The following is a 23589-nucleotide window of genomic DNA, read 5'->3' on the forward strand; positions in this document are numbered from 1 at the left end:
TTTGACAAGAACTTATACTTTAGACATAAAATTCACTCTTTGGAAAGAGCAAATAAAAATTAAGAGGAAGACACCAAGATCAAGTCCCTAGAGTAAACAAATCAATTTGTGTTAGGTTTTTTTTTTTTTCATTCAGGTGCTTTGCAAACTGGTTTCATTCTCATAAATAATGATTTGTGGGCAAATCTGAAGGCATCTTTTAGTTGCATTTGGCACACTCCATTACTCATCTAAGTCTCTGTAGATATGTACAAGTCTCTGTTTCTCTCTTATAGTCTTCTTGCACACATCCTCCTCAGAGTTCTGTGTTTTGGTCTTACGCTCCCATGTCCTGTTTTCTAATAATGGGCAAAAGCAACAGGACAAGCAAGGGTGTATAGACACTTCCAATCACAGATTCTAAATCTAAATCAGCTAACATATGAGTCTTTACGCAGGGACTACGTAATGTTGAAGGAGTTTCACAGCCAGGCTCAGTCTGGGAAACATGGGTCTTCCCAATTACTAAGAGCTGGGACACTTCCTTACACTGAACTAGAACAGTCTTGGCAGTGTTGGGAGTTTCAGCTCCTCATTTACACCTACACACAGCCAAGAGCCATAAATTACTCATAGGTTCCTTAAATGCACACCAGTATAATACAGATAATCCTAAGAGGAACAGGTACCCTTCAGAATCTATTAAGAGAAGTGAGCACATCTTAATACCTCCTCCTTCATCATCCTAAAAGAAGTGTTAAAGGTAGATTAAGCAAATTGTGCACATTATGAAAGCCTGTTTCCCTGTATTAAATCTACAGAGATCAGGAAGTTTACATGTAAATCATTACAAAGTAGACATATAAATCCAGACCCTTACATTCTTTGAGGTACAAAGGGCAACATCAAGTAAGGATTCTGAGAGTACATTATTATGTACTGACAGATTACTATTCTGTTTTACAATATGTTATATAGCATAATTTGCACTTTCTTATTCTCGTATTACATGGAAGTCTTGCCATTAAGATACTTTCCTAAGAAGATAGAATAACTGTCTTGATTTGAATAATATAAGCTAGATTGTTCACATTTTGCTCCATCTTTTCCACCTTGTCCAGTAGACAATATTTTTGTCTTGATTAGAATATATACATATATACATAAACACATAATTTCATATTATTATTATTATTGTTATTGAGCTAGTTTTACAGATTACTTTGTAAAAAAACAGGAACATAGCTCATCTTGGCCAATACAATAACACCGTCTTGTCCACAGTGTGTCTTTGATCACACCACCAGCATCCCACAGGTTTATTAATTCTGGAACCGAGGAGAATCCAAATCAGTATTCCTTTAACCTCATTGTTTTCAGTCTAAGAGTGGCAGAGTGGTTATTAAGTTCTTTGTAGGTACTGATTATACCTGGAGACTTCTTCATACTCCTTTTCCCCTGCAATTTGCTATATTCACGAGCTCCTCAGATTGCAGACATTCAGAGCGTGTTCAGCCTTGCCCAATGTGTTACTGTCTATAGATGCTACTGCTGCAGAAATAATGAGTGTTACTAATAGTGCACTTAGAAAATGTACTCATTATATCTCCTCATGCAGGTACTGAGATATTTATTTATTACTGATGATGTTGCAAATTGGTGCAAGAAGCTTTCATTTTATTCACTTTCAAAACAGTATCAAAACAAGAAGGGATATTTTCTGGTAGGGAAAATATAATCTACCATCAGTGGAAAAGGCATTGACTAGTTTTATGGGTTCTGTGAGATGGTTTGTAACAAAGAGAAGGAAGCAAAGGTGAAGAGCCTTTTTCATATCTGTATTTATAGGGAACCTGTTCAAAAGGTCAGCAAGAGGCATTAAGAATGTAAGTGCTATGGCCACCCTCATCCATTCTGTTTGCCTCTTTTAATCTTTGATCCAGCTGCTCCAAACATCTGGCACAGTGAACTCTGACTCTGTGCTCTGATTCACGGGAAGTCCTTGGGGATGTGAGTGGGAGCTGCTTTGCATCCAGTGTCACCGCATCCATACAGATCTGCGTGTTCTGCTTGTGTGCGGATCACCTGCTGTGGCCACCCACCATCATCCCAGCCAGCTGGGTGTTTCCATTGACAGTGAGGTGCCTGCTTTCTGACTCCCAAAATAACATACATAGTCCCTGGGGGAGACTGAAAACAGCTGTGACAGCCCAGCAAAGCAATTGCATTTCCCCTCTCCCTAGATCCTTCTGATGTTGCTTCCTTCCAAGGGGCACTGTGTACAGGAATATCACCTTGCCTTTGGTCTCACTTTCCCCTTCTACAGAGACATTCCTCCCCTCCTTTTTCTGATCTGTGCCTTTTCTACATATTTCTATTTCTCTCTGTCTCCAGCTTCCTGACGTAATAATTTCACAGCCCATGCCCTCGTTGGCAGGAAGACAATGCTTGAGGGGCAAATGGGATGAAAAATAAGGATGCTTCTTCCCTATCACCTCACCATGACTGTTGCGGGAGTGGAGAACCCCTGGGAACTAGTGGGCTCTCTGTCATCTAACATATCTCCATTCCTTTAAGAGGTGATGCAGAGGCCCTTGGAGCTGAGCAGTGTGAATGAGCAGCTAGAACCACATGCATGCACGCTCACAGTGCCCTCTGCTTTAACAACTGGCTGCTGCCAGGGCTTCAAGGGCTGCAAGAGCCAGGAGTGCTGGGGAAAGATATGAAGCAGGTGCTGGCTGACAGGCTCCCAGCCAGGCCAGGGCTGGGACTGAAGGAGGATGTGAAGGAGAAAGTGGCCAGGCTCCACACCTGGTAAGCACATATGGGATTCCTATTCTTCACCCCTTGGGATGAAAGGAGCAGTCAAGTAGGGAATCTGGTGATAGGAAGACAGCAGTAGAGGGAACCTGGGGATTAGGAATATGGATGGAACATCAGCAAGAATATCTCTCTTTTCCTGCTCCCCAACAACTTTATCAAAGTTACCCCAGCTGGGCAGAGGCACAGGGGAGGACACACAGTGCAGCTTTGATATATCAGTGCAGGCACCCTGGGGAACCACATCAAATAGCAGCTGGGATTTGGGTCATTTCGTATTTTTTATTTTTATTTTTCAAAAAGATAATATTTTAAGCAGCGACCCAAAGAGTGGGGAACCAGCAGGGAGTGCCAAGCTGTGGTGCAGCGACAGAGAATGGCTGTTAATTCCTGAAAATGGATGTGCGAGCTAATCCTCCCCTGCAAATACAGCCTCATAAATGGTTGGACCCAACAGCCTCTTAAATGCCAGATCAGCTCTTACTTAAATGGCATTTTGCTTGATTATTTATTTAATTTATCTTTATTTATTTATTTACTAAGAATAGCTTTGAATTAAGAAGTGACCCCTGTTCAGGATTGTGTTGGTGATGGTTTGCCGTTGTTTGCTCTTGCTGTTGATGAAGCATCAGTGTTGAGAGGTTTTGAGTTCATTAGGGCTGAGGCTACCCAGGGTCCCTCTCACACGTGTACCCACACCCCTGTGCAGGACATCTGAATGTGAATGGGGAGCAGGAGCTGAGATGTGCTGGGCTCAGATGTGAGAGGGAGGAGAAAGGGAGGAAGGAAGCTTTGTGAGAATGCAGGGATGCTGGAAGAGAAGGTAAATCCTCGGCTGGCTTTGGGAGGGAAGGGTTAACTGAGGGAAGGTGCACATGTGGGGGACTAATAATTAACAGTGGAGACCTTTACTATATTTTTTCTTATTGGGAAGGTGAGGAAGCAAAAGGGACGGAGAGAACTGTGCTTGGGGGCAGAAGGTAGACAAGGAGGAAACGTAGGTCTGCTGGAACTGTCTGGGGATGCTGGCAGGGAACGATAACGCTGTGGGGCCAGGGAGTGCAGGGAGTGCTGAGGGGAAGGGGCTGGTAGCCAGGGGGTGGCTGCAGGTGGCACAGAAGGACACATCCCGCGGCGGAGCTGTCAGCCCCGGCTGCCTTTGTCTGATCACTGCTCCTTGTGCCCTGCAGCCAAGACAAGGGGCGAGGGATGGAGAGGGCAAATTGCTCTTCCCGCGGCCAACAATCTCTCGTTTTTGCTTAATGGCGATACATGAATGTGTGGGAGGGGTCGACTCTCGCATCCCCTTTCTCCCCTTGCCAGAAAGAGCCTGGAGCTGGCAGGCTGCTTGGTTTGCTAGAGGAGGGAGTGCCACTTGGTGGCACTAAAAAGTTGCGCTGAAGCCCGGCTATCTCCCTGCGAGCCCCCTGCCCCCTCCGGCCCCCGGACCACAGGTGCGGCGCGGCCCTCGGGGAGAAGGATGTGAAATTTCGGTGTAGCAAAATCGCTAAAAGCCCATCGGATCTGCAGGGGTGAACTCTTTCCCGCGTCGTTGTTTAAAACAGACCCTCCTCAAGAGGATTTTTTTTTTTTTTTTTTTTTTTTTTAGGTTGATGCTGTTCTGAGCCCAGCTCCGCTTCCCTCCCTGCTGGAAAGGGGCGGTGCGGGCGGGAGGTGTCCCCTTCATAGAGCGACTTCACAACCTTCCGAGCACCTGGAGAGAGGGCAAAAGGCAGAATTAACCCCTGGGAAAGGCAGAGGGGTTGGAGCCGTATAAGCGTGAGGAGGGGCTGAGGTGTTTAAGCAGGTGGGTCAAACTGCAGCAAGTATTTAGGAAGACCAAGGTGGCAGAGATCAGAGACCCATCTGTCGTCTCATTGTTTGTTTGTTTATTCCTCCTCCTCACGGCTTTCGCTCCCTCCTCCTCCCCCTTAAATCTAGGGACCATTCACGCCTCTTACAAATGAGACTTGAGCGATGCTGAGAGAAGAGCTTTTTGCAAGGCGTGTGTGTGTGTGCATGCAGGCGCGGGGGTAAGATCCTCGATTCTCAGCGTTTGCCTGTGATCAAAAGAAAACAGGATGTGCCCATAGCTGGAGGAGTGACAATGCGAGCCGAGCGGGGCTCACCTGCTGGTGATCTTTGCAGAGGCATTTGAGGATTATTCAGCTCAAGACGGTCTGTGTGAGGAATGCTGTCTCTGCCGTGCTGAAAAAAAGGAGGTGCCTACCCCTACTGGTCTTGATTGCTGCCACTGAAAGGACTGTTTTGCCGCCACTGGAGGAAGAAGAGATTGCTGCCTCCGACAAGGTAATGCTGAGGAGTGGGAGAGGGAATTTATGAGCACCCCCTGACCGCGGACAGAAAGCATGTGAATGTAGGAGGAACTCTTTCCCTTCCCTCCCCCGTCTGCTCTCGTTCCATGCCCTGGTTGCTGGAGGACAAGCACGACTACAGGGGGGGGGCAAGTAAGACTGTGGGGCACACCTCGGGGCTGCTGGGACGTTGGCGGGCTGGGCATCGGAAGGCAATGGGCACTGACCCCTCCCCAGGAGTGGGCTATGTGTAGGGCAAAAGACGATTCAGGTACTGCAATACCTGGGCTTGTTGGTGTGTGTGATATAGCTCTTCTATTCACCGGTAACGATTTGCCTTGCCAGAAAGAGAGAACAGGAATGGAATGAATTTATTTTCCAGATACAGCAAGGCTTAGCTCAGCCATAGACTTTTCTGTGTGACCTTGGGACGAATCACTTTGGCTCTGATTGGTAACTCCCCTCTGTTCCTTATTTAATAACTGGAGCTAATGTCTCTGCATGTGAAAACGATTCATTAAGGATTGCGGGGGACTGTGATACCTTTAGGGAGACAGATACCTCCGAACAAGTGTGCACGCACGCATATACACTTGCATGCACAACCACATAGTTGTAGCAGCGCAGGTAGCTAGCTATTCTAGGAGTTAACCTTGTCCAATAGTTTCCTCTATGAGCCGGCTCTATGTATCTAATTTATCTGTTAAAAAAAAAAAAAAAAAAAAAAAAAATCCGTCCTTAAGACAACTGTGACCACTGTGTCATTTATATACATATATTTATTCATTTAGCCACTGGTTGATTTTTAGATTGTTTTTCGCCCTTCGCTACAACCAGCCCGCGAGGTGGGTGGAAGGCGGTGTTCAGCACCATGGGCAGCGCCGGCAGCTCCGTGTCCGCACACCGGCGCTCCTTCGCTCCCGTAGGGCCACTTCCATTCCTCCTCCTCTTCCACAAGAAGGGCTTTCTGGTGGGGATATGTGGCGGTGAGAATGGATTGTTGTGTTTTCTAGTCCCGAGGACGTAGCGGGAGGACCATCTCGATAGCAAAGTGGCAAAGGACTGTCTTGAAAATACATTGCTTTAAGCTGTCCTCAAACGAGAAAGCGTATAAAGGAGTTAACTGCCAGTTAACATTTTTTTTTGTTTGTTTTTAAATTATTATTCTCTATGACTTCATTATTATTACTGTATCCCTAAACATTTCAGTCATATGCTAATATTTTGTGCATTCTCAAAGATTTTAACTACATGCTTATGTAATTAGGGATGGCAGTGCTAATCGTTATTTCAGATGATCAGAAAATATTTCTTGGGTCTCTATATAGCTTCTTTGTCATTTTATTTGTGGTTTTTTTTCTTTGATATAGTGGTAGTACAGGAATGTCACTTCAAAGCTACTCTTGTGACTGAAGATGATGTTTTAGATTTGCTATTGCTCTTGTTTGATCACTTCCTACAAATCATACAGTTTTGCTAACTAATAAAATGTCCAGTATTACAGCTAAAATCACACCAGAGCTGTTAGTTTCTGCATCATGTGGTATAACAGGTTTTTGGTAATGGCAGTAATAAGTAGTATATTTAGCAAATTGCAGGAATCACTGCAAGTTTTGCTGTAATTTTAAGCACCTACACATCAAAACAAAAAATGTTTCATTAACCAGAAAGTGTGGGGGAGGTAGTGATACTTCCTGGATTGCTAAAGAACTTGCTGATAATTCTAGTATTCTATATTTATTATCTGTGAAGGCATGCATGAGATCAGCCCAGTAGTCTGTTATTTTCAGTAGCTATTTAGACCAAATGATTAGAATTCATCTGTGCTGCTTAGTTTATTTCTAAGTAGAATTGCAGGAAATTGTTTCATAGTGTCTCCACTTTAAAAGATTGTTTTCTTTGTCAAAGTGCTTGATCCAATCAATGCCCACTGAAATTCAGAGAAGCAATCATTTATTTATTTATTTATTCATTCATTCATTTATTTATTTATTATTATTAGTGAATGGAAAAGATAAATGGCACTAGAAATCTCAAAACATACCTGTGTGCTCACAATCATGTGAGCACTAAAGAGCATTTGAGGGCATCAGATTTTTGTGTGACCAAAGAAACTACCTCCAAGTAGTTGTGTGGGACCTTCTGCAAATGTGTGCCTCTCTCTAGCTTTGGGAACAAGATTGCCAGAATAGACTGAACCCAATGTTTCGTGTTTGCAATGGCAATAGCCAGAAGTACTGAGCAAATTCTTAGCATCTTAGAAACTTCATTGTACACTTTTTGCTCATATTGCTCTCTGTTGAGAAGAGCTGAGAAGTCTCTCTTATGTAATGACTTTTCTAAGGCAGTTCCATGTTCTTGCCTTTTAAAGATCTTCACTGCAAGTATGAAGACAATTGGTAGGATGTAGGACCAGTAATACAGTTTCTGCTTTTGTGTGTGAGTGTTTTTTTAAATTTTTTTTTTTCTCTGATGATGAAATCTGGGTTAGTTCCTTGGCATGTATTGATTTGATTCATTTCTATATCTATATTGACATTTATTATCTGACATCTGAAGGCACAGAATTAATTGCAGTATGTGCTGTAAATGAATACCTGGAAAGCATTTCCTTGGCAGATACGTGGCTATACGTTCATAGTCTATAAATAAAATTTGTCTCTACAAATCAATGGGCTTGGAGCATATTTTTTAATGATTTATATAATCAGGAAAATACTATAAAGTGACGTAAAATTCAGATAAATTTTTATAGATGATTGACCAACAGCATTCTTTGTGTATTTAGCACTGAGTATGTTTCTAAGTGCTTTCCCCCATTGTACCCTGAGTTCTCACTACACTGAACCACTGTGGTTCAGTAATCTGGCGTTTTATTTTTATTATTTTAATCTGCCAGTAGACTTAGAAAAGATGAATTAAGGGGCTGTAAGGCTACAGAGCTCTAATCAGTTAAAAATAAATAAAATAAAAGAACAAAAGTATTTATATTTCATGGTTTGGTTGGTTTTTTTTTTTTTTTTTTTCCTGATACAAAATAGATTCCCTTTGCTGATTTTGTATCTTACCTATAGAAGCTACACAGCCAGAAGAATTCAGATTATGGAAATGACTCCTTCATTCTGGAGTCGCTAGTGGGCGCTGTCATAATAATGTAAGTCACAGGGTGAGAGGCTCTCTATGGATTTCAACAGTTAACACCTGCTGTGGTAGAAGAAAAGTCAGATGTCCTCCATGTATAAACTCTCAGCCACATACACAGTGCAAATTCATCCCTCTATGAACTGCTGTGGGATTTGTGATCTAATTAATTCAGTTAGATATGAGGGCTCTTTGTTTTGGTCTGCACAGACAGTAATTATAGATGAACTTGCATTTCAGGTTAAAATAAATCATTTCAAGAGTTGTGTGATGTTTCATGGAATATTACAGATGCTCATTTTCTACTCGGTTAAACCTCGACATGAAGTACTTGGAACTCTGCCCTAAAGAAACAGCTGAGAATTTCTCCTAGCAGAGACTGGCATAAAGTTTTTACTGTCGGAGAGAGCAAAGGTTACAGGAAATTGTTGAGTGCTTCATCGTGTCTTCACCTGGTAGCCCATAAAAGTTTGACTAGAGCAAGGCTGAACGAAGAACAGATAGGCAGAATCATCTTTTCACCTTATTACTTCTGCAATTGTTCTGAGTGCAGCGAAGGGACAGAAACCTGAATGCCTGTCATCTGTTGTTATTGCAGGGGACTTCAGAATTAATTTATAGTTAGATCCATAGCTGGAATAAGCTAAGAACTTTGATACACCAGTAATTAAGTGCCTGATTTCATTTTGTCTATGTTGCAGTAAATTAATAGTAACTCTCTTGAAGCTAAAGAAATTGAAGTGTGAAGAGTAAATTTGACCCTAAGTGCTGTGCATATTGATTTGCTTGTCCACCAACAAAAACAAGTAAATGCAGATAAATTATTAATTGGGAAATGATTTCTACTACTTTTTATATGTGTTCAAAGGTTTACTGTCTATGATGCTATTGATACCTCTGTTCTCAATTTTCTCAATGTGAAATTCCCTTTAGGGTTGCCCCTAATAACACAGGAATTATATTTAAGCTCATAACATTTTGCTTAATTTTATTGTAGTAATCATATTGCTTAAAATAATAAGCTTCCAGTATGAGGAAAGAATAAAAATCAAAATAACTTGTATAAGATTCTTTGGGGATATGATAGCAGTAGAACTGTATATTTGAACAGTTTCCTTGGCCATCTTTTCAGGGAGGAATGGAGGATTTCTCCAGGAAATGTAATTAGTGTGCTTAGTCTATCAGCTCTCTGCTCAGCCATCTTTTAGCCTAGAATGTGATCTGCTGCCTAACTACCCTCAAGGCATCTTTGAATGGCATATCCAGTCATATCCAGTGGAAGGGTGATAGGCAATGGACATGATCTGAAATGTAAGAACTTCCATTTAAACATAAGAAAAGAACCTTCTTGCTGTTAGTGTGGTCAAACATTAGCTGCATAGAAAGATTGTAGAGCCTCCATCCATGGAGGTAGTTGAAATCTCACTGGATGTGACCCTAAGAACCTGCTTTAGCTGAACTTGCTTTGGTTAGGGTAGACGGATCAGAAAACCTCCAGAGGTTTCCTTTGACTTCAGCCTGTGATTTTTAGGACTGTGAGAGCAAGAACAAGCCCACAGAAACAGATCTCTATTGTACAAATGCAAATCTGTAGTATTTAGCAGATTCACTTGCCCATGTCAATATAAATTCCAAGTTGTTTTTGCTGCGTTGTGGAAGCCCACAGAAGGCATTAATATCAGGTGCTTTGCAGTCCTAAATCTAATACTACGTAAATGAAGCAGGTTTTTTGGAGCAATTAGTAACAAATTGAAAGTCCCAGGTGAATTGATTTCCACTGTAGTATAGCAGAACATGTGAAGTCCGATCATTAATTCTGGAGCAATTTCACCTGGCATCTGGCTCCTTCTTCCCCTTGGATACCATGGTGTGGAAGGATTTGATTGGTTTGATAACTTGCTATTGGGCCCTGGGAGCCCTTAGTTGTGATTATCTGCTATTACTGTTGAACTAGAAGTATAAAGGAGACCATCAGCTTTACTTCATTCTTTACCTTGCAAGCAATATAGATAAATAAAACTGTAGACAGAGAAGAACAAACAGCTGCTCTTCAGAGTGAAGAAGATAAAGATGTCCCTGCTGCCTTCTATTTCCCATATATCCTGTATGGAAATTGTTTAATTTACAGACTTAAGGCTGTGGACAGTGTCAGTAAACCTGGCCAGAAGTCTTGGCAATAGATATTGTAGAATTAAAATTGTGAGTTAAGATTAGATACTACTTGTATCACAAGCTCATTCCAAACCCCCAGACTCTATTTGTGTGTATGCAGCTGCATAAGCAACTAGGTTATAAAAGACCTGTAATTGTATATGCTGTAACACTCTGAGGCAGGGCTGGCATTTGGTCTAGATGTAGACAGGCTCTGTGCATGTAGACTTAGTACGTAGAATAATAAGCATCTGTGCTTTTGAATAGCAGATTACTATTTCTGTTTAAATGCTAAGACATTAAAAATAATTAAAAGGTTTTTTCAAGTGCTGAAATGTTACGTTGAGGTATAGGAATGTAATCGTTGTGATACTGTACTAAGATATGCCCTGTCATTCATCCTTCAGGCTGTTTACAAATTAGACGGTATCATCTTCAGTGTCACAGAACAAACAACTGGAACACATAAGCAGTAGTGATATTCTGTAATTAGAGACTAATTAACCTGAACTGATCTGCTGTTCTTCCGTAGTAGCAAGGGATTGCAGTATTGATAAGCCAATTCTTCAGGAAAAAAAAAAAAAAAAAGTATTGAAATATTCTACAGTTGTCTGAATCCTATTTCATTATTATCACTTTCTATTACTAGAAATTAATATTACATGAACCTATTAATATTGCAATTCATATTACAAGAGTATTTCTATTCAACGTTTTATCTTTTTAAAGATTTGGATTTAATTTGGGAATACTCACTGACACAATTGCAGGATTGCCTCTGTGTAAATACTTTATGATTTACAGATGTCTAGGTACAATAATAATTAAACAAGGCTAACCGAAAGCAGAAAAATGTTTTTAAATTTGGCTGGAATCAGGAAGGTGTTCATTGTGACACTGTGTATTGAATGCTCTGGTGATGAGTGGTAAATCCAGGATTTTACTCCTGCTGAATTTTGACACTGGAAGAAGCAGAGGTAGGCTCTCCATTGCAAAGGGTTTCTTTCATTTTGCAACATCTGAGTACTGTCAGAGTCGTATCAATGGATTAGAAATTACTGCTGGATCTTAAATGTATGGAAATTCCTATATTCTTTTTTTTGTTATGTACATTTATTATATAAATGTTACTATTTTATAAAAAGATTTATGTAAGTAAAACTGAGATTAGGCTATGTCCTACAGTTTTGCTTTTGTTTAGCTAATAATGAGACTGGGCATGTGGTTCACTAACTAGCTCAGCATCTTCCTTGATGCAAGAGTGTGTTTAACTTTCTTTGCTATCAGTGGATCCACTAGCAAGTATAGGGCTGGACAAAACTACAGTTTAAGCACTAAACCAGGAGCAGACTATTGCACTGCTGGGTACAGAACGTTTTCAAGTATGTTCTCAAGTTCATTGTTCACAGCCTAAAAGATTAATCTTTTCTGATCCTTTCTTTCTTTCTTTCTTTCTTTCTTTCTTTCTTTCTTTCTTTCTTTCTTTCTTTCTTTCTTTCTTTCTTTCTTTCTTTCTTTCTTTATTCCTTTGCCACCGGTAAAACTGAGTGATGATCGCATTGCAGACTGTCAGAAAATGTAGCAGATCAAATATTTTAGGCATCAGTGCACCTATATAGTACCTGTGCTTTCTGCTTTCTAGTGAAGTCTATATAGTTCCCTAAAGAGATTTGTTGAATTTCTTCTTAGTGATTTTTGTTTTAAGTATATTAAATGATTTCACTCCGCTGCTTTAGAATTGAATTGAGTCTGTTATTCTTCTGCTGAAATGTTCATGCTTAAAATAAAAACAAATGTTATTAAATAGATCAACTTTCTTAATCTTAGCTTACTTTAAAGATCATTTGTTTCATGTTGTGGCTTACAAGGAAGAATCATTTCCAGACTGGAAAAGCCAGATTCTGCATTTCTGATCATATTTCAGGAATGACTTTATAAAAAATTTTGCTCGTGCTGTACTTGATAACACAGTGTTGAATGAGGTGCATTAGTGTGACAGAGACATTTGTGATATGGGAAATATCTGTAAGTAAAGAGTGTTGTTTTCAAAGATGTATTAGAAGTGGCAATACCTTTTTTTTGGAAATTGATACTTGTCTGTATTTTGCAGTTTTGAATGCATTTCCCCAAAGAGTTTTTAAAAGCATCCAAGAGAAAGACACCGATTTATATCAGCAGAATTACAAGCCTAAGATTGCAAAACACTGAACTAGAACAAAACTTTCCAACTTGAATAATGATAGAAACAAATGTGTAGGGGAGACAAGATTTATTGACAGCAAAGCAACTTCAGTAAAGATTACAAAGCTGAATTTATTTCTCATTTTAAATCTATTTCTTTTATTTATTCATTTTTGAAGGTTATGTGGATTATGATCACATTTACAGCTCTGCACCACTGTCTACTTGGAGATGATGGTGACACCTTAGAGAAAACGTGCAAACTCCTGATTAACCAGCATTCTACTCTGTTTATCCAAAAGAATTGATAACTGCTTTTGACCAACTCTCAATTTTGTTCAATCATGTTGTCTCTACCAGCCTAAACCATTTCCTAAAATGGTCCTTTTGCTGTTCCTTGCAATCCTATTATTGAAGGAAGATGTCTGTGGGAACTTCAGGCTTTCGGTTTCTGCACAGGCCAATGAAAGAAGGGTGGTTGCACACATGCCTGGTGATATTATCATTGGAGCTCTGTTCTCTGTCCACCACCAACCAACAGTTGACAAAGTTCATGAGAGGAAATGTGGAGAGGTAAGAGAGCAGTATGGCATTCAGAGAGTGGAGGCAATGCTACATACCCTTGACAGAATTAATTTGGACCCAACACTGTTGCCAAATATAACACTAGGATGTGAAATAAGGGACTCTTGCTGGCATTCTGCTGTGGCTCTGGAGCAAAGCATTGAGTTTATAAGGGACTCTCTTATTTCATCGGAAGAAGAGGAAGGGATGGTGCGATGTGTAGATGGATCTTCATCATCTTTCCACTCCAAGAAACCCATTGTTGGTGTCATTGGTCCTGGCTCTAGCTCAGTTGCTATCCAGGTCCAGAACTTATTGCAGCTTTTCAATATACCTCAGATTGCTTATTCTGCCACAAGTATGGACCTAAGCGACAAAACTCTGTTCAAGTATTTTATGAGAGTTGTACCATCTGATGCACAGCAAGCACGGGCTATGGTGGACATTGTCAAGCGCTATAACTGGACCTATGTTTCTGCTGTACATACTGAAGGTAAGAAGCTATTTCTTCCCATATAAGGATGCCTATGAACCACTTTGTTGTGGTCAGAGAGCTAGATGATGACAATTTGATGGATATTTTTTGTCAGTCAATTATCAAGTGCATAGACTTTTATTTCACTTAACTTTGGTTTCACATTCTCTACCGAGCTAAAGTAGCACTGTTTTGATAACCACTGAAAACACTTTGAAATACAGGATTGTGTGAGTTAAAGGAGAAATTGTGTGCTTACTCTTGAGTTTCCTTTTTTTTAATTAACCTTAATTAATTAATTAATTATTTTTACTTCAATTGTTCGATATATTTATGTGGAATTTTGACTATATTGATGTCAGTGGGTAATGAGAAAGTGCTTGGTTCTAGTGTTGAAGAAAGCTAAATCATCCTTTGAAACGGTAGCTAAACCAATGATTACTACTTGAGCCACAGAGGCATGACTACTAAAAGAACTGTGATTCTGGCTAATATCTGAATACAATTTGTCCCAGCTTCTTGAGATCAGTTTCTGTCCATTTTATACTACTCCATGGAGTATTGCAGCCACTCCTTGCTCTGTGTCTAGCCCCTGGACTTAGAAATGAGCAAAAGAATTCTCCTTGCATCTTTTTCACACACCATCAGGTGTCCAGAAAATCAGAACTGTGCGCTGTATTTCTTTTCTCTCTTTATTAATTTCAGCTAGAGCTTAATTTTATTTGCCTAGCACTTAGAAGAGTATGATTAAAAGGAAATGCTATGAAAAAGATAACATGAATTCTTTATTCCTTGTGGTTGAGTGGTTTTATCTTGCTGTGAGTGACTACAATTTCATACTGCCTAAAGAGAAGGTTTCACTAGTCCCTGTTTAATGGCATCACGGTGTAATATGTTTTCTGGAATTAGCTTGTGTGATGAATTTTAGGGTCTCACCTCTGTTCAGACAGGTTCAGAATATGACCTGGGGAAAAAAAAGCCACGTTATTAAGAGATTGAGTACTGGTGACAGCGTTGCTGAACAGCAGCAGATGCTGCTGGCTTTATTACAACCAATAGAAAGCAGATTGTCCTTCCCACACACAGAGTATGCTTCTCTGGCAGAATTTATACTATTCAAAGCCCTTTTTGGTGGAACGCTGGTTGAATGCAAGGATGTAGAAATTGTTATACTCCTACAGAAACGTAATGAGCTCATTCTGCAGTGCTAAAAAAAATGCAATTTAGAACTTAGATGAAGATTGTTGTAATCATTATTCCATCATGATAATGAAGATTGGTAAATAACTTCAGTTTCTATTCTCTGGGGATGCATGAGTATATTAGCAGTTTAAATAATAACGTATAAATCACCTGATGTCATATCATGTAGTGAAACTACTCTTTGCCTGCTGATGACTTTGGCATGGTTTGGTGTGCAGCCTTTCCTCTACAAATGTGTATGCATAATATCACAGTAAAAAATGATGCCAGTGATGCATTGCATTAGTTTGAGATTGTATATCCTGGCTACTTATGAAAACTTGTATAGTTTTTACTTTGAATGATTCTTATTCTTCTGCTTATTGAGCAGGGATGCTTATGTATTCAGTGGGGAATTGTCAAGCTTTTGTCAAGATCTGAATGCATAGGGTGAAAATACTCACTTTTGCCACTTCCCGTGGATACTCTTTTGGAGCAGATGGTAGCATATGGCATGTTAATCTCATGGCAAAGTAACCTTGTTCTTTGCGTTGGAAAGAAGAGAATAGACACACAAGGATCAAAACTGGAGGTGGCTGCTGTGGGCAAGATGACTTGAGTGTAAAGAAGAGCTGATGAATGACTTTACTTCAGTAAGATTTGCCTACTTCTACCCACATCTAAGTGGACAAGATAGGTGGTACAGTTAATACCTGAGACCTCATACAATTCATGCCATATTTACAGCAGTATAACTCTGGACTTTGGTGAATGAATACTAACTTTGGGTTACAGGAATCTTATGCTCTATTTACATGGTCTGGTCATGATGGTGAGTACAGTCTGCAATCAGATAGCATCATACAGGTGTTTTGTAACAGTAGAACAGATGGTATGTAATGAGATAGACAAATACAAGCATATGAAGGTACTACTCTGAAAGCTGATGTTCTGGGCACTTTTTAAATGTTATGGCAGATGTTGTCCCTTCCAGGAACAGAAAGATTATTAAAAAAAAAAAAAAAAAAAGTCACACACACACAAAAAAATTGCTATGCATAAGTAAGGAAATTCAGTAAGCAAGCAAAAGAGATATTAATAATATGAACTACTTCAAGTTTTGAATTAATTTCCTTTCAATAAAGTAATTGTTTACTTATAAATATCCTGAATAGTGCCTCTATACTTAGTGCCCTACATTCACATTCACTAATTCAAAACCAAAAAAAATAGATTCGTGTTACTTTTTTTTTTTTTTCTATTTAAGATCTTGCTCTCCTATTTACACTGGAATTTAATTCAGTACCTCCAATAATTCTGGTAGTCCACACTCAATATCTTTAGCTAATCTTTGTGCTGTAGCCAGATTACTCCAACATAAGATTTCTGGTTTCTGCGAAGGATGCCCCATCCCTGAGACATGCAAGCTCAGGCTGGATAGGGCTCTGGGCACCTGATGGAGCTGTAGATGTCCCTGTTCATTGCAAGGGATTTGCACTGGATGGCGTTTAAAGGTCCTTTTAAACTCAACCAGTTCTATGATTCTATGGTTTCCTAGGATAGGGAGGGCATTCATAGCTAGATTGGGAAAAAAGAAAAAGCTGAAAATTCTTGGTTATTTCATCGCTTTGGTAGTTCCATCAGCAGATAAAATTATAGGTCTCTTTTTGGTCCAATGTAATAAATGCTGGGAATAATTTTATTACAAAAATCTTTCTGTTTGCATGTTTCTTTCTGTACTTACCAATCACATTAAATAGTTGGATTAAAATTTTGGGTGGTTGAGCAGAAAATGTTGTTAAATATTCTAGGTTTTCACATGTAAAATATGCAACTATTTTGAGAGATGCTAGTAGGCTTTGCTCCTCTGAAATTTACCTTTATGGTTTAATCAGGTGATGCCTCCAGTTTTGCAAGTAACCGCTCACAGTAATGTTTTTTCCTACTAATGGGGAGGTGGCAAACATGATTTTCAGTGATTACTAATAATTTTAAGTAGGAAATTTCTCCAATCTAATTAACAAGAAATATGAGTAACAAATGATGGATATTTGTCATAAAACAACAGTCATTTCCACTTACATGTGTAAATATAACAGTGTATTTTACATAAGCCAGTCAGAAATCTTCACAAGTCTTAGACAGTTCCAGATTGTAACTCCTGATGCTTAGCTCTATCAGGAATGATATGACTCAGAAACGTCAATTGTATCAACTCAGTTTCCAACTCTTCCTTGCTTTTAATGATTTGTGGAGTTCTACTCTGAACCAATCTGGCTTTGAGGTAAATCTCCTCCACTCATCATCAGGACACTTCTTTTGAAAAGCCACATCATTTATAGAATCCAACTTATGTTGTGGCTCAATGAACAGATGCCTTAACATGTGGGTCAGGGAGCAGGAGTGAGCAGGCCAAGGGGGAAAATATGGTTGGAAATCCCTTGTGCTGCAACCTATCCCTTAAAGCCTGAAGCAAGTTTCTTTTACTTTAGAGGTTGCTATAGCACATAGGGTGTGCCAGAGACCATTTTATTTGTTGTTTCCAAGTTGATCTAATTCTCTCAGCTGACTTCATTGTTGCTTTTTTTTCCCCACCACTGTAATAGAAAGTGGGTTTAAAGCAATTTTTCTTAAAACAACTTTCACTGCTTAAACCAACATTGCTGATAGACATTAAGTTGATATGCTGCCAAGATTCTCTCATCCCCTCTTACGCATCTCTCTGAAGCAAAGCAGCTCAGCAGAGATAAGCCCCACATCTTTGTCCCCCAGTTTTTCAAAGTATATGACGGATCCTTCTTAGTTTTATCTGCTGTCTACAATCTGAGGAAATTAATACTTGTGCAGGAGAGGCCCATGTCTGGATTTTGGGTGGCCATGTCTCATATGCAGATGACCAGTGAAGCTCAAGCATTCAGTTTTGCCTCCGCCTTTTCTTGCTTCACCATTTCAAGCTATGACAAAGTGGAAAGGGCTGGGGAAATTGGGGAGAATCTAGCTGTCTGCCACAAGAGATGAAGGGCGCTTCACCTCATTTCACATATGAAAGCATTCTCTGGTCTTTCCCTGAGACCCAAAGATCAGAGAAAAATGTATGTGATTTTGTTCACCACACTGAGGTGAGAAGGCTTTGTTAAAGTTCTGTTTGAAGCTCTCACATTGACTACAGTGACACTGGGATCAGAACTTCCTAGTCAGAAACAAAGTCAGTCCCTGTAAGTCTCTGCATAAAATTTGCTTGGAGCCAAATGAATTGACAATATGAATGACATTTTTCATTGCTATTGGAAACCATTTCTTTGCCTCTCTGAATGAAGTGAAGAGGTTATATATGCCGGCAAAACACAAACTCACAAAAGTACAAATTTATTGAGGGTGGCAAGAGATAAATTTGAATTCATTATGTAAAAGGCGTGATTTACTTCTGAACACAGCCTGAAGAAGCAAACTATTCTGTTAACATTTTCTTTACAGAGCTCTACAGGCAAGCATTAGCTCAAACTCATCCTCAAAGTACTTTCTTTTAATAACACTTTCCTCCATTTAAATTTATTATAAAAGCTTATACACAGGCGATTCACCTTCTTTTTCTTAGGACATACCTTAGCAAGTATAACAGAAAAAGAACTCTTTTTTTAGTGCACATAAGTGCTATTTCACACATTTACTTTTGTATTTGTTCAAACGTGCTTGGTTACAAGATTATTTTTGCCTATATCCTTTGCAACGAGATAAAGAGCAAAATAAAAATTAGTCGTAGTCTGTGGGAATAAAATGAAATGAATGAAGGAACTGCAATAAGTGTACCTTAAGCCTGCTGATTGGAGTAAATTTTGTTTATATGATTATGGAGATTTTCCTTCAGAATCCACCTTTTTTCTTGATCTTCAGATACAAAATATTGTGTTCAGAAACTTTCTTTGCTTTTCACAGAATACTGTAACTGAAAATTAGATTCATGGAATTTTTAAACATGAGTGATATTTCTCATGTTATATTTACATAAAATGCACATAAATTAGGCACACACACACACACACATAGTGAATATTGCTATTCCATGCAAATATTTTCAAATTCAATGAAAATGTATGTCTGAATACCTTATTTTAAAAATGGAAGAATCACTGGTCTAAAGACTGGAGAATGTTTTACTTTGTCAATGCTTAATTTCTGCCCATGGGCAAATGAATTAATTGTTTGTTTGTTTTTTATTTTAATTTTTGACATTAGTTTTCTTTTATGCAAATTTATTTTGTTTATGAAAGAATATGTGTCATACACTTGAAAAACAGATATTCCATAGAAAAAAATCACTATGTTTCAGAAGCGGTCAGAATTAAAAGCCAAAATGACTACATATGTAGTGAACTGAAGCAATGCCAAAAGTCATAGGTTGGTTAAACTGCTTGTCTTGTGGCTTGGTAGTGTAGGAGTTAAGTCAATGTTGCTTCAAAATCAGAATGTTTCCATGTAATTAAGGATCACTGATCGATACATGGAGGACCACTTCATTTACTTTCAGTTAACTTGCAATTTCTCTGAAGACAGAGAAAGACAAAAGGCCTGTGCTGGATCCCTTAAACTTTTCAGACTTCTCCAAGGCAGTTCTGACTACCTGATTTTTAAAACATTTGAAACAAGGATACAGTGATCTTGGAGATAAACCAAATATTGTAGACTTCACTTTAATTTAATTTGGAAGCCACTGTATGGAAGATAACATTGCATCCATCTTACTAAAATATGATTGCAGCCTCTGGTGATGTGGAAGATACCATGCTGTAATGCTTAGTGTTATAAATATGCATACTGTGAGTATGTACATTAAAATAGTGATTGGGAACGTTATTAACAAAGCAGTTACAATCTACCTTGGCAGCAGATTTTTGAGACAATGCGTTTCATAAATCACACCCTTGTTTTTAAACTAACATGATTTAACTCATCATTCTAAATATGCTGACTGGAGAAAACTGCTGTGAAGATTCCCTCTAATAGATGGATTTTATTTATTTATATATATTTATTTCGTTTTAATACAAGTGCCTGGCAGCATTTGTGACTGGCCTGATACATGATTCAGGTGATGTTTGCAGAAACCTCCATGTAGTATCAAATATATTGTTAAAAGGTAGACAAATTGTGTATTTGGGATGGCTATTGCTGGAAGTCCAATATATACTAGACAAGTTACAAAGGTAATAATAGGAGTGCCTAGTGAACTTGTTCAGTGAATGAATCCTATAGCCAAAATTTAACTTAACTGCTGACAAGAGTGGAAATACATGGAAAAATATCTGTTCTTCAGTCTTTTCTGATCTAGTCAAATGTTTCTCATCTTCCATCACCTAAGGTTTGATTTTTATAAAAAACATTTTTTCTTCCTGAGGTAGATTTCTACTAAATTCCTGGGTGATATTTGAGGCACAAAGAGGAAAATTTCTTCTTTGTAATACAAGTAGAGATATTACCAAAAGGAAAATGTAAAACTTCAGCAAGAGAATCCTTTGATTAGGATTTATGCAAGTACTTATGTCTATGCTAAAATATTTATTAACAAGATAATTACAACAGGTGAAACAGTTGTCCAATTTTGATATTCTAGAGTATGTACAGCTTTAAGCAACTGTACATGCAACTATAGTTAGTCTAGCACAGCAGAGACAATTACTTTTGCTATATAAAATGTCAATATGTAGTTATTAGTCAATTAGTAGTCATTGATTAAGCTAAAACATACTGTTTACAAAGATACACACAATATTTACTTAAGGACTTCAGCTGACAACAGCGCTCATTTCAATCTTGGGTGATCTGATTGGACTGTGAATTATCCTTCCTGTCCAAAAGAAACAGTTGTGCTGCTCCAACCGATAGCCTCTTCATTCTGATATGTTCTCAGATGGCCTCAAAGCTCTTCCCAGGCTTTTTTCTAATCTTTCTTCTGACTAAAACAAAGAACTTCAGTTCCCAAGTCCCTTCTGTAAAGTACTGTAAAGTACTGTAGAGTAGTATTTTTCCTAACAGTCAGTTGTTCTTATAGATAGTTTTAAAAATCTTTCTAGCTTTGCCAAGATCCTTTTGAAAGAGTATCTACCACCTTTTTTGCTCTTTTTATTAGTGGAAGTGTTACTTATGCTTCTTCAGCTTGCAATCCTGCAGAAGCAATTTTAGATTTACATAGAAGCTGTTTATGCACACCTTATCAGCAATCCAGTGCAGTTTTGGCCTATAAACATGTATATATATCTATATATTTCCCTTTTAAAGTTATCTTCCTTCATTTTGTCATAGCCCAGCTTCTGCCCATCTGGCTTACTAGCTCACCTTCCTCAGCATTATTTCTGTTTGCCCTTTTCCAGTTACTTCTCTCTACCTTCATGTTGTTTAACATTTTTCCTTCTTATTCCTCCTCAGTCAAAACAAGACTGTCAAACATTTTCGCGTCAATAATTGTATGAATAGGATACAATGCACAGATTTGGAAAAAAAAAGCAGATTAAACCTTGGTTAAAATAAAGGTCATCAATGTTGTGTACATTTTTTAAAGTTAATTCATTTGGAGAATTCAGATTTAGTCCAGGTGTCTTCTAAAATTCACATTTTAAAATCCAAGTGCTCATTTAAAATAGGGTTCTAAGTAGATACATTTTCAGCAGTTCTATGTTTATGGAGTATCACAGTTGTTGGATTTGTACTTTTTTCTTTTAGTTAAACAGGACTTTTTTTTTTCACTTTCAGATGAAGCCTTTAATGGGAAATTTAAGCTGAAATTCTTCCTCTGCATCATCTTCATAAATGTCAACAGTCTTCATACCAAACTTAGTTATAAATTACATTGACATAAGGTTACTAGCCAAAACATCTGTTGTACTTGAACAACCCAAAACCATGTCCCATCCATCTTTTCTCTACCAGGTTGCCTCAGAGTCGACTTCTGTAAGCAAGAGAGGCGAGTAATCAAGGAACATACTGACATACTCTTCAGAGTGTTTTCTGGATCATAAAAGTTATAGATGGCTGTGATCTAGGAACTGCACTGAACAAGCAGAATAGATGCACCCTGACATCATGAAGTGATTGCATTTATATTTAGGCACAGAAAAGAAGGAAAAGCAAGGAGCTTGAAAAGGGGTCTTATACCTTCTGCTGACGGAAGAGGAGCAGTTAAGGTCTGTTCATTTCTCACTTCCATTCAGTCTTTGCACTCTGGTGAGAATTTTGTGTGAGGTCTCCAAAGAAGACCAGAGAAAAAAATCAGTAAAAATAGGCAGAGGCTTCTCATTTGCATTTACAAACAGAAGCGAAGGTAAGGGTGTATTTGTCAGGTAAGCAGTTCTCCCTTTTTATTTCTCTTTTATCTTTACCACACAAAAATATGTGATCCAAAACCTGCTCACATCAACAGAAACTTTCCAATAGTTTATAATGTGTGCTCAAAATGAGAACGTATACCATCTTTCCATTGCAAACCTCTCATATTTTTCCTACCATCTTATTTATTTATTTATTTATTTATTTATTTATCTATTTATTTATTTATTTTATTTATTTCCAACACTGGTCTGGGATGTGAAGAAATTAAGTTCACTGTCATAGATGTGCAAAAGGCAGGCAACTTGTCTGACCTACTTCTTTTCATACAGGGAAAGCGTGGTGAATATCTCAAGTTTAGGGGTCTAAATGAATGCTTGGATCAGATTCTCTCTCTTTTGCTTTCAGCTTCTGTCTCTCTCACACTTTCTCTATTTCTCTTTCTCCTTCTCTCTCACAACTTTCCCTTGAAAGACCAGTGTACAGCGCTGGTTAGAAAATTCTTTCTTAGCACCTCCACACTTACTGAAATCAAAGAGGAATGCAGATGCTTTGTATCTCACTGGATATGAGGCTAAAGGCTTTGTTCACTCAGAAGTTCTGTGGAGGGACTGATTTTGACTGCTAATGTTTGCATCTAAAATACTCAAATCCAGTGGCATCTATGCTTTTGCATGCCTAAGTAGTTTCAAAGAAGGCATCTGGTAAAGCATGAATTCAAGAATCTCAACTTTATAGATTTTGTACAAAAGTCTGATTTATTTAATGACAGAAACAGGCTGGAAATTCAGGTCCTTTTGCTAAGCTATGTAAGATTCAACAAAAGATTGCAATCTTTATAGTTATACCAACCTACTGATAAGCAGTTTTATTGAAAAAGTGAAGGTTACGAGACCTATGGACTTAACAATTTATCTTTTCCTCCTCTGTTTCCCACTTGGATGTTCCTCCAATTTAGTGACCTTCCTTACCCTCCCTCTGTCTTTGGCCTCTTGCCTGTTAGCTAGAACTGTCTGAATCATTCAGGCTGACATTGTCCTTTTCTTTCCCTGCTCCCAGGCTGACTTTATTACAACTCTATGCATTATTCATGTATATTCAACGAACAGTTTTATGCAGACAACTTCAGCTACGTGAGCTGTTCACAGGCTGCTCAGGCAGGGCTAGAAGGTGCCTTCGGGCACAATTCTGCAGGAAGAGTGATATGTAAATGGTGTTGACCCAGGAGATGATGTGCTGAGAAACCTCAGTCATGCATGGCTGTGTATGACCATGTCAGGCCAATACTGAAACTTCTCTGTCCACAAAAGGTGTTGTGTGTGTCACTAAGGCAAGCAATGACAAGAAGGACTACTGACTTCTCAGCTTTGTGCTGTGAATTTGCTTTTGCTAGTTGATTATTTCTTGATTCAGTGAGTTGGAAGCACAGTTATGTCATGTATTTCAGGTCCATTCAAATATTCC

At 38.7% G+C, this 23589-nt stretch overlaps 1 protein-coding gene across 6 annotated transcripts in view; it reads left to right on the plus strand.

Moving 5' to 3' along the window:
- The first annotated feature begins 2364 nt into the window (after positions 1–2364).
- The window catches only part of GRM5 (glutamate metabotropic receptor 5), a 249549-nt gene continuing 228324 nt past the window's right edge, over positions 2365–23589 (plus strand). For 2 of the 6 annotated variants that reach the window (XM_090134071.1, XM_031612458.2), the window contains exons 1-3: positions 3514–3622; positions 4409–5109; positions 12767–13644. In XM_090134071.1, coding sequence (XP_089990197.1) covers positions 12966–13644 — 679 coding nt within the window. In that variant the 5' untranslated portion in view covers positions 3514–3622; positions 4409–5109; positions 12767–12965. Of the gene's footprint in view, positions 2794–3513; positions 3623–4233; positions 4254–4408; positions 5110–12766; positions 13645–23589 lie in introns of those variants that run through there. The other 4 variants (XM_090134074.1, XM_090134072.1, XM_090134075.1 and 1 more) reach the window with 4 other exon arrangements.

This window comes from Phasianus colchicus, chromosome 1 (assembly GCF_987193195.1).
Source record: "Phasianus colchicus chromosome 1, bPhaCol1.hap1.1, whole genome shotgun sequence".
Taxonomy (NCBI): Eukaryota; Metazoa; Chordata; class Aves; order Galliformes; family Phasianidae; genus Phasianus; species Phasianus colchicus.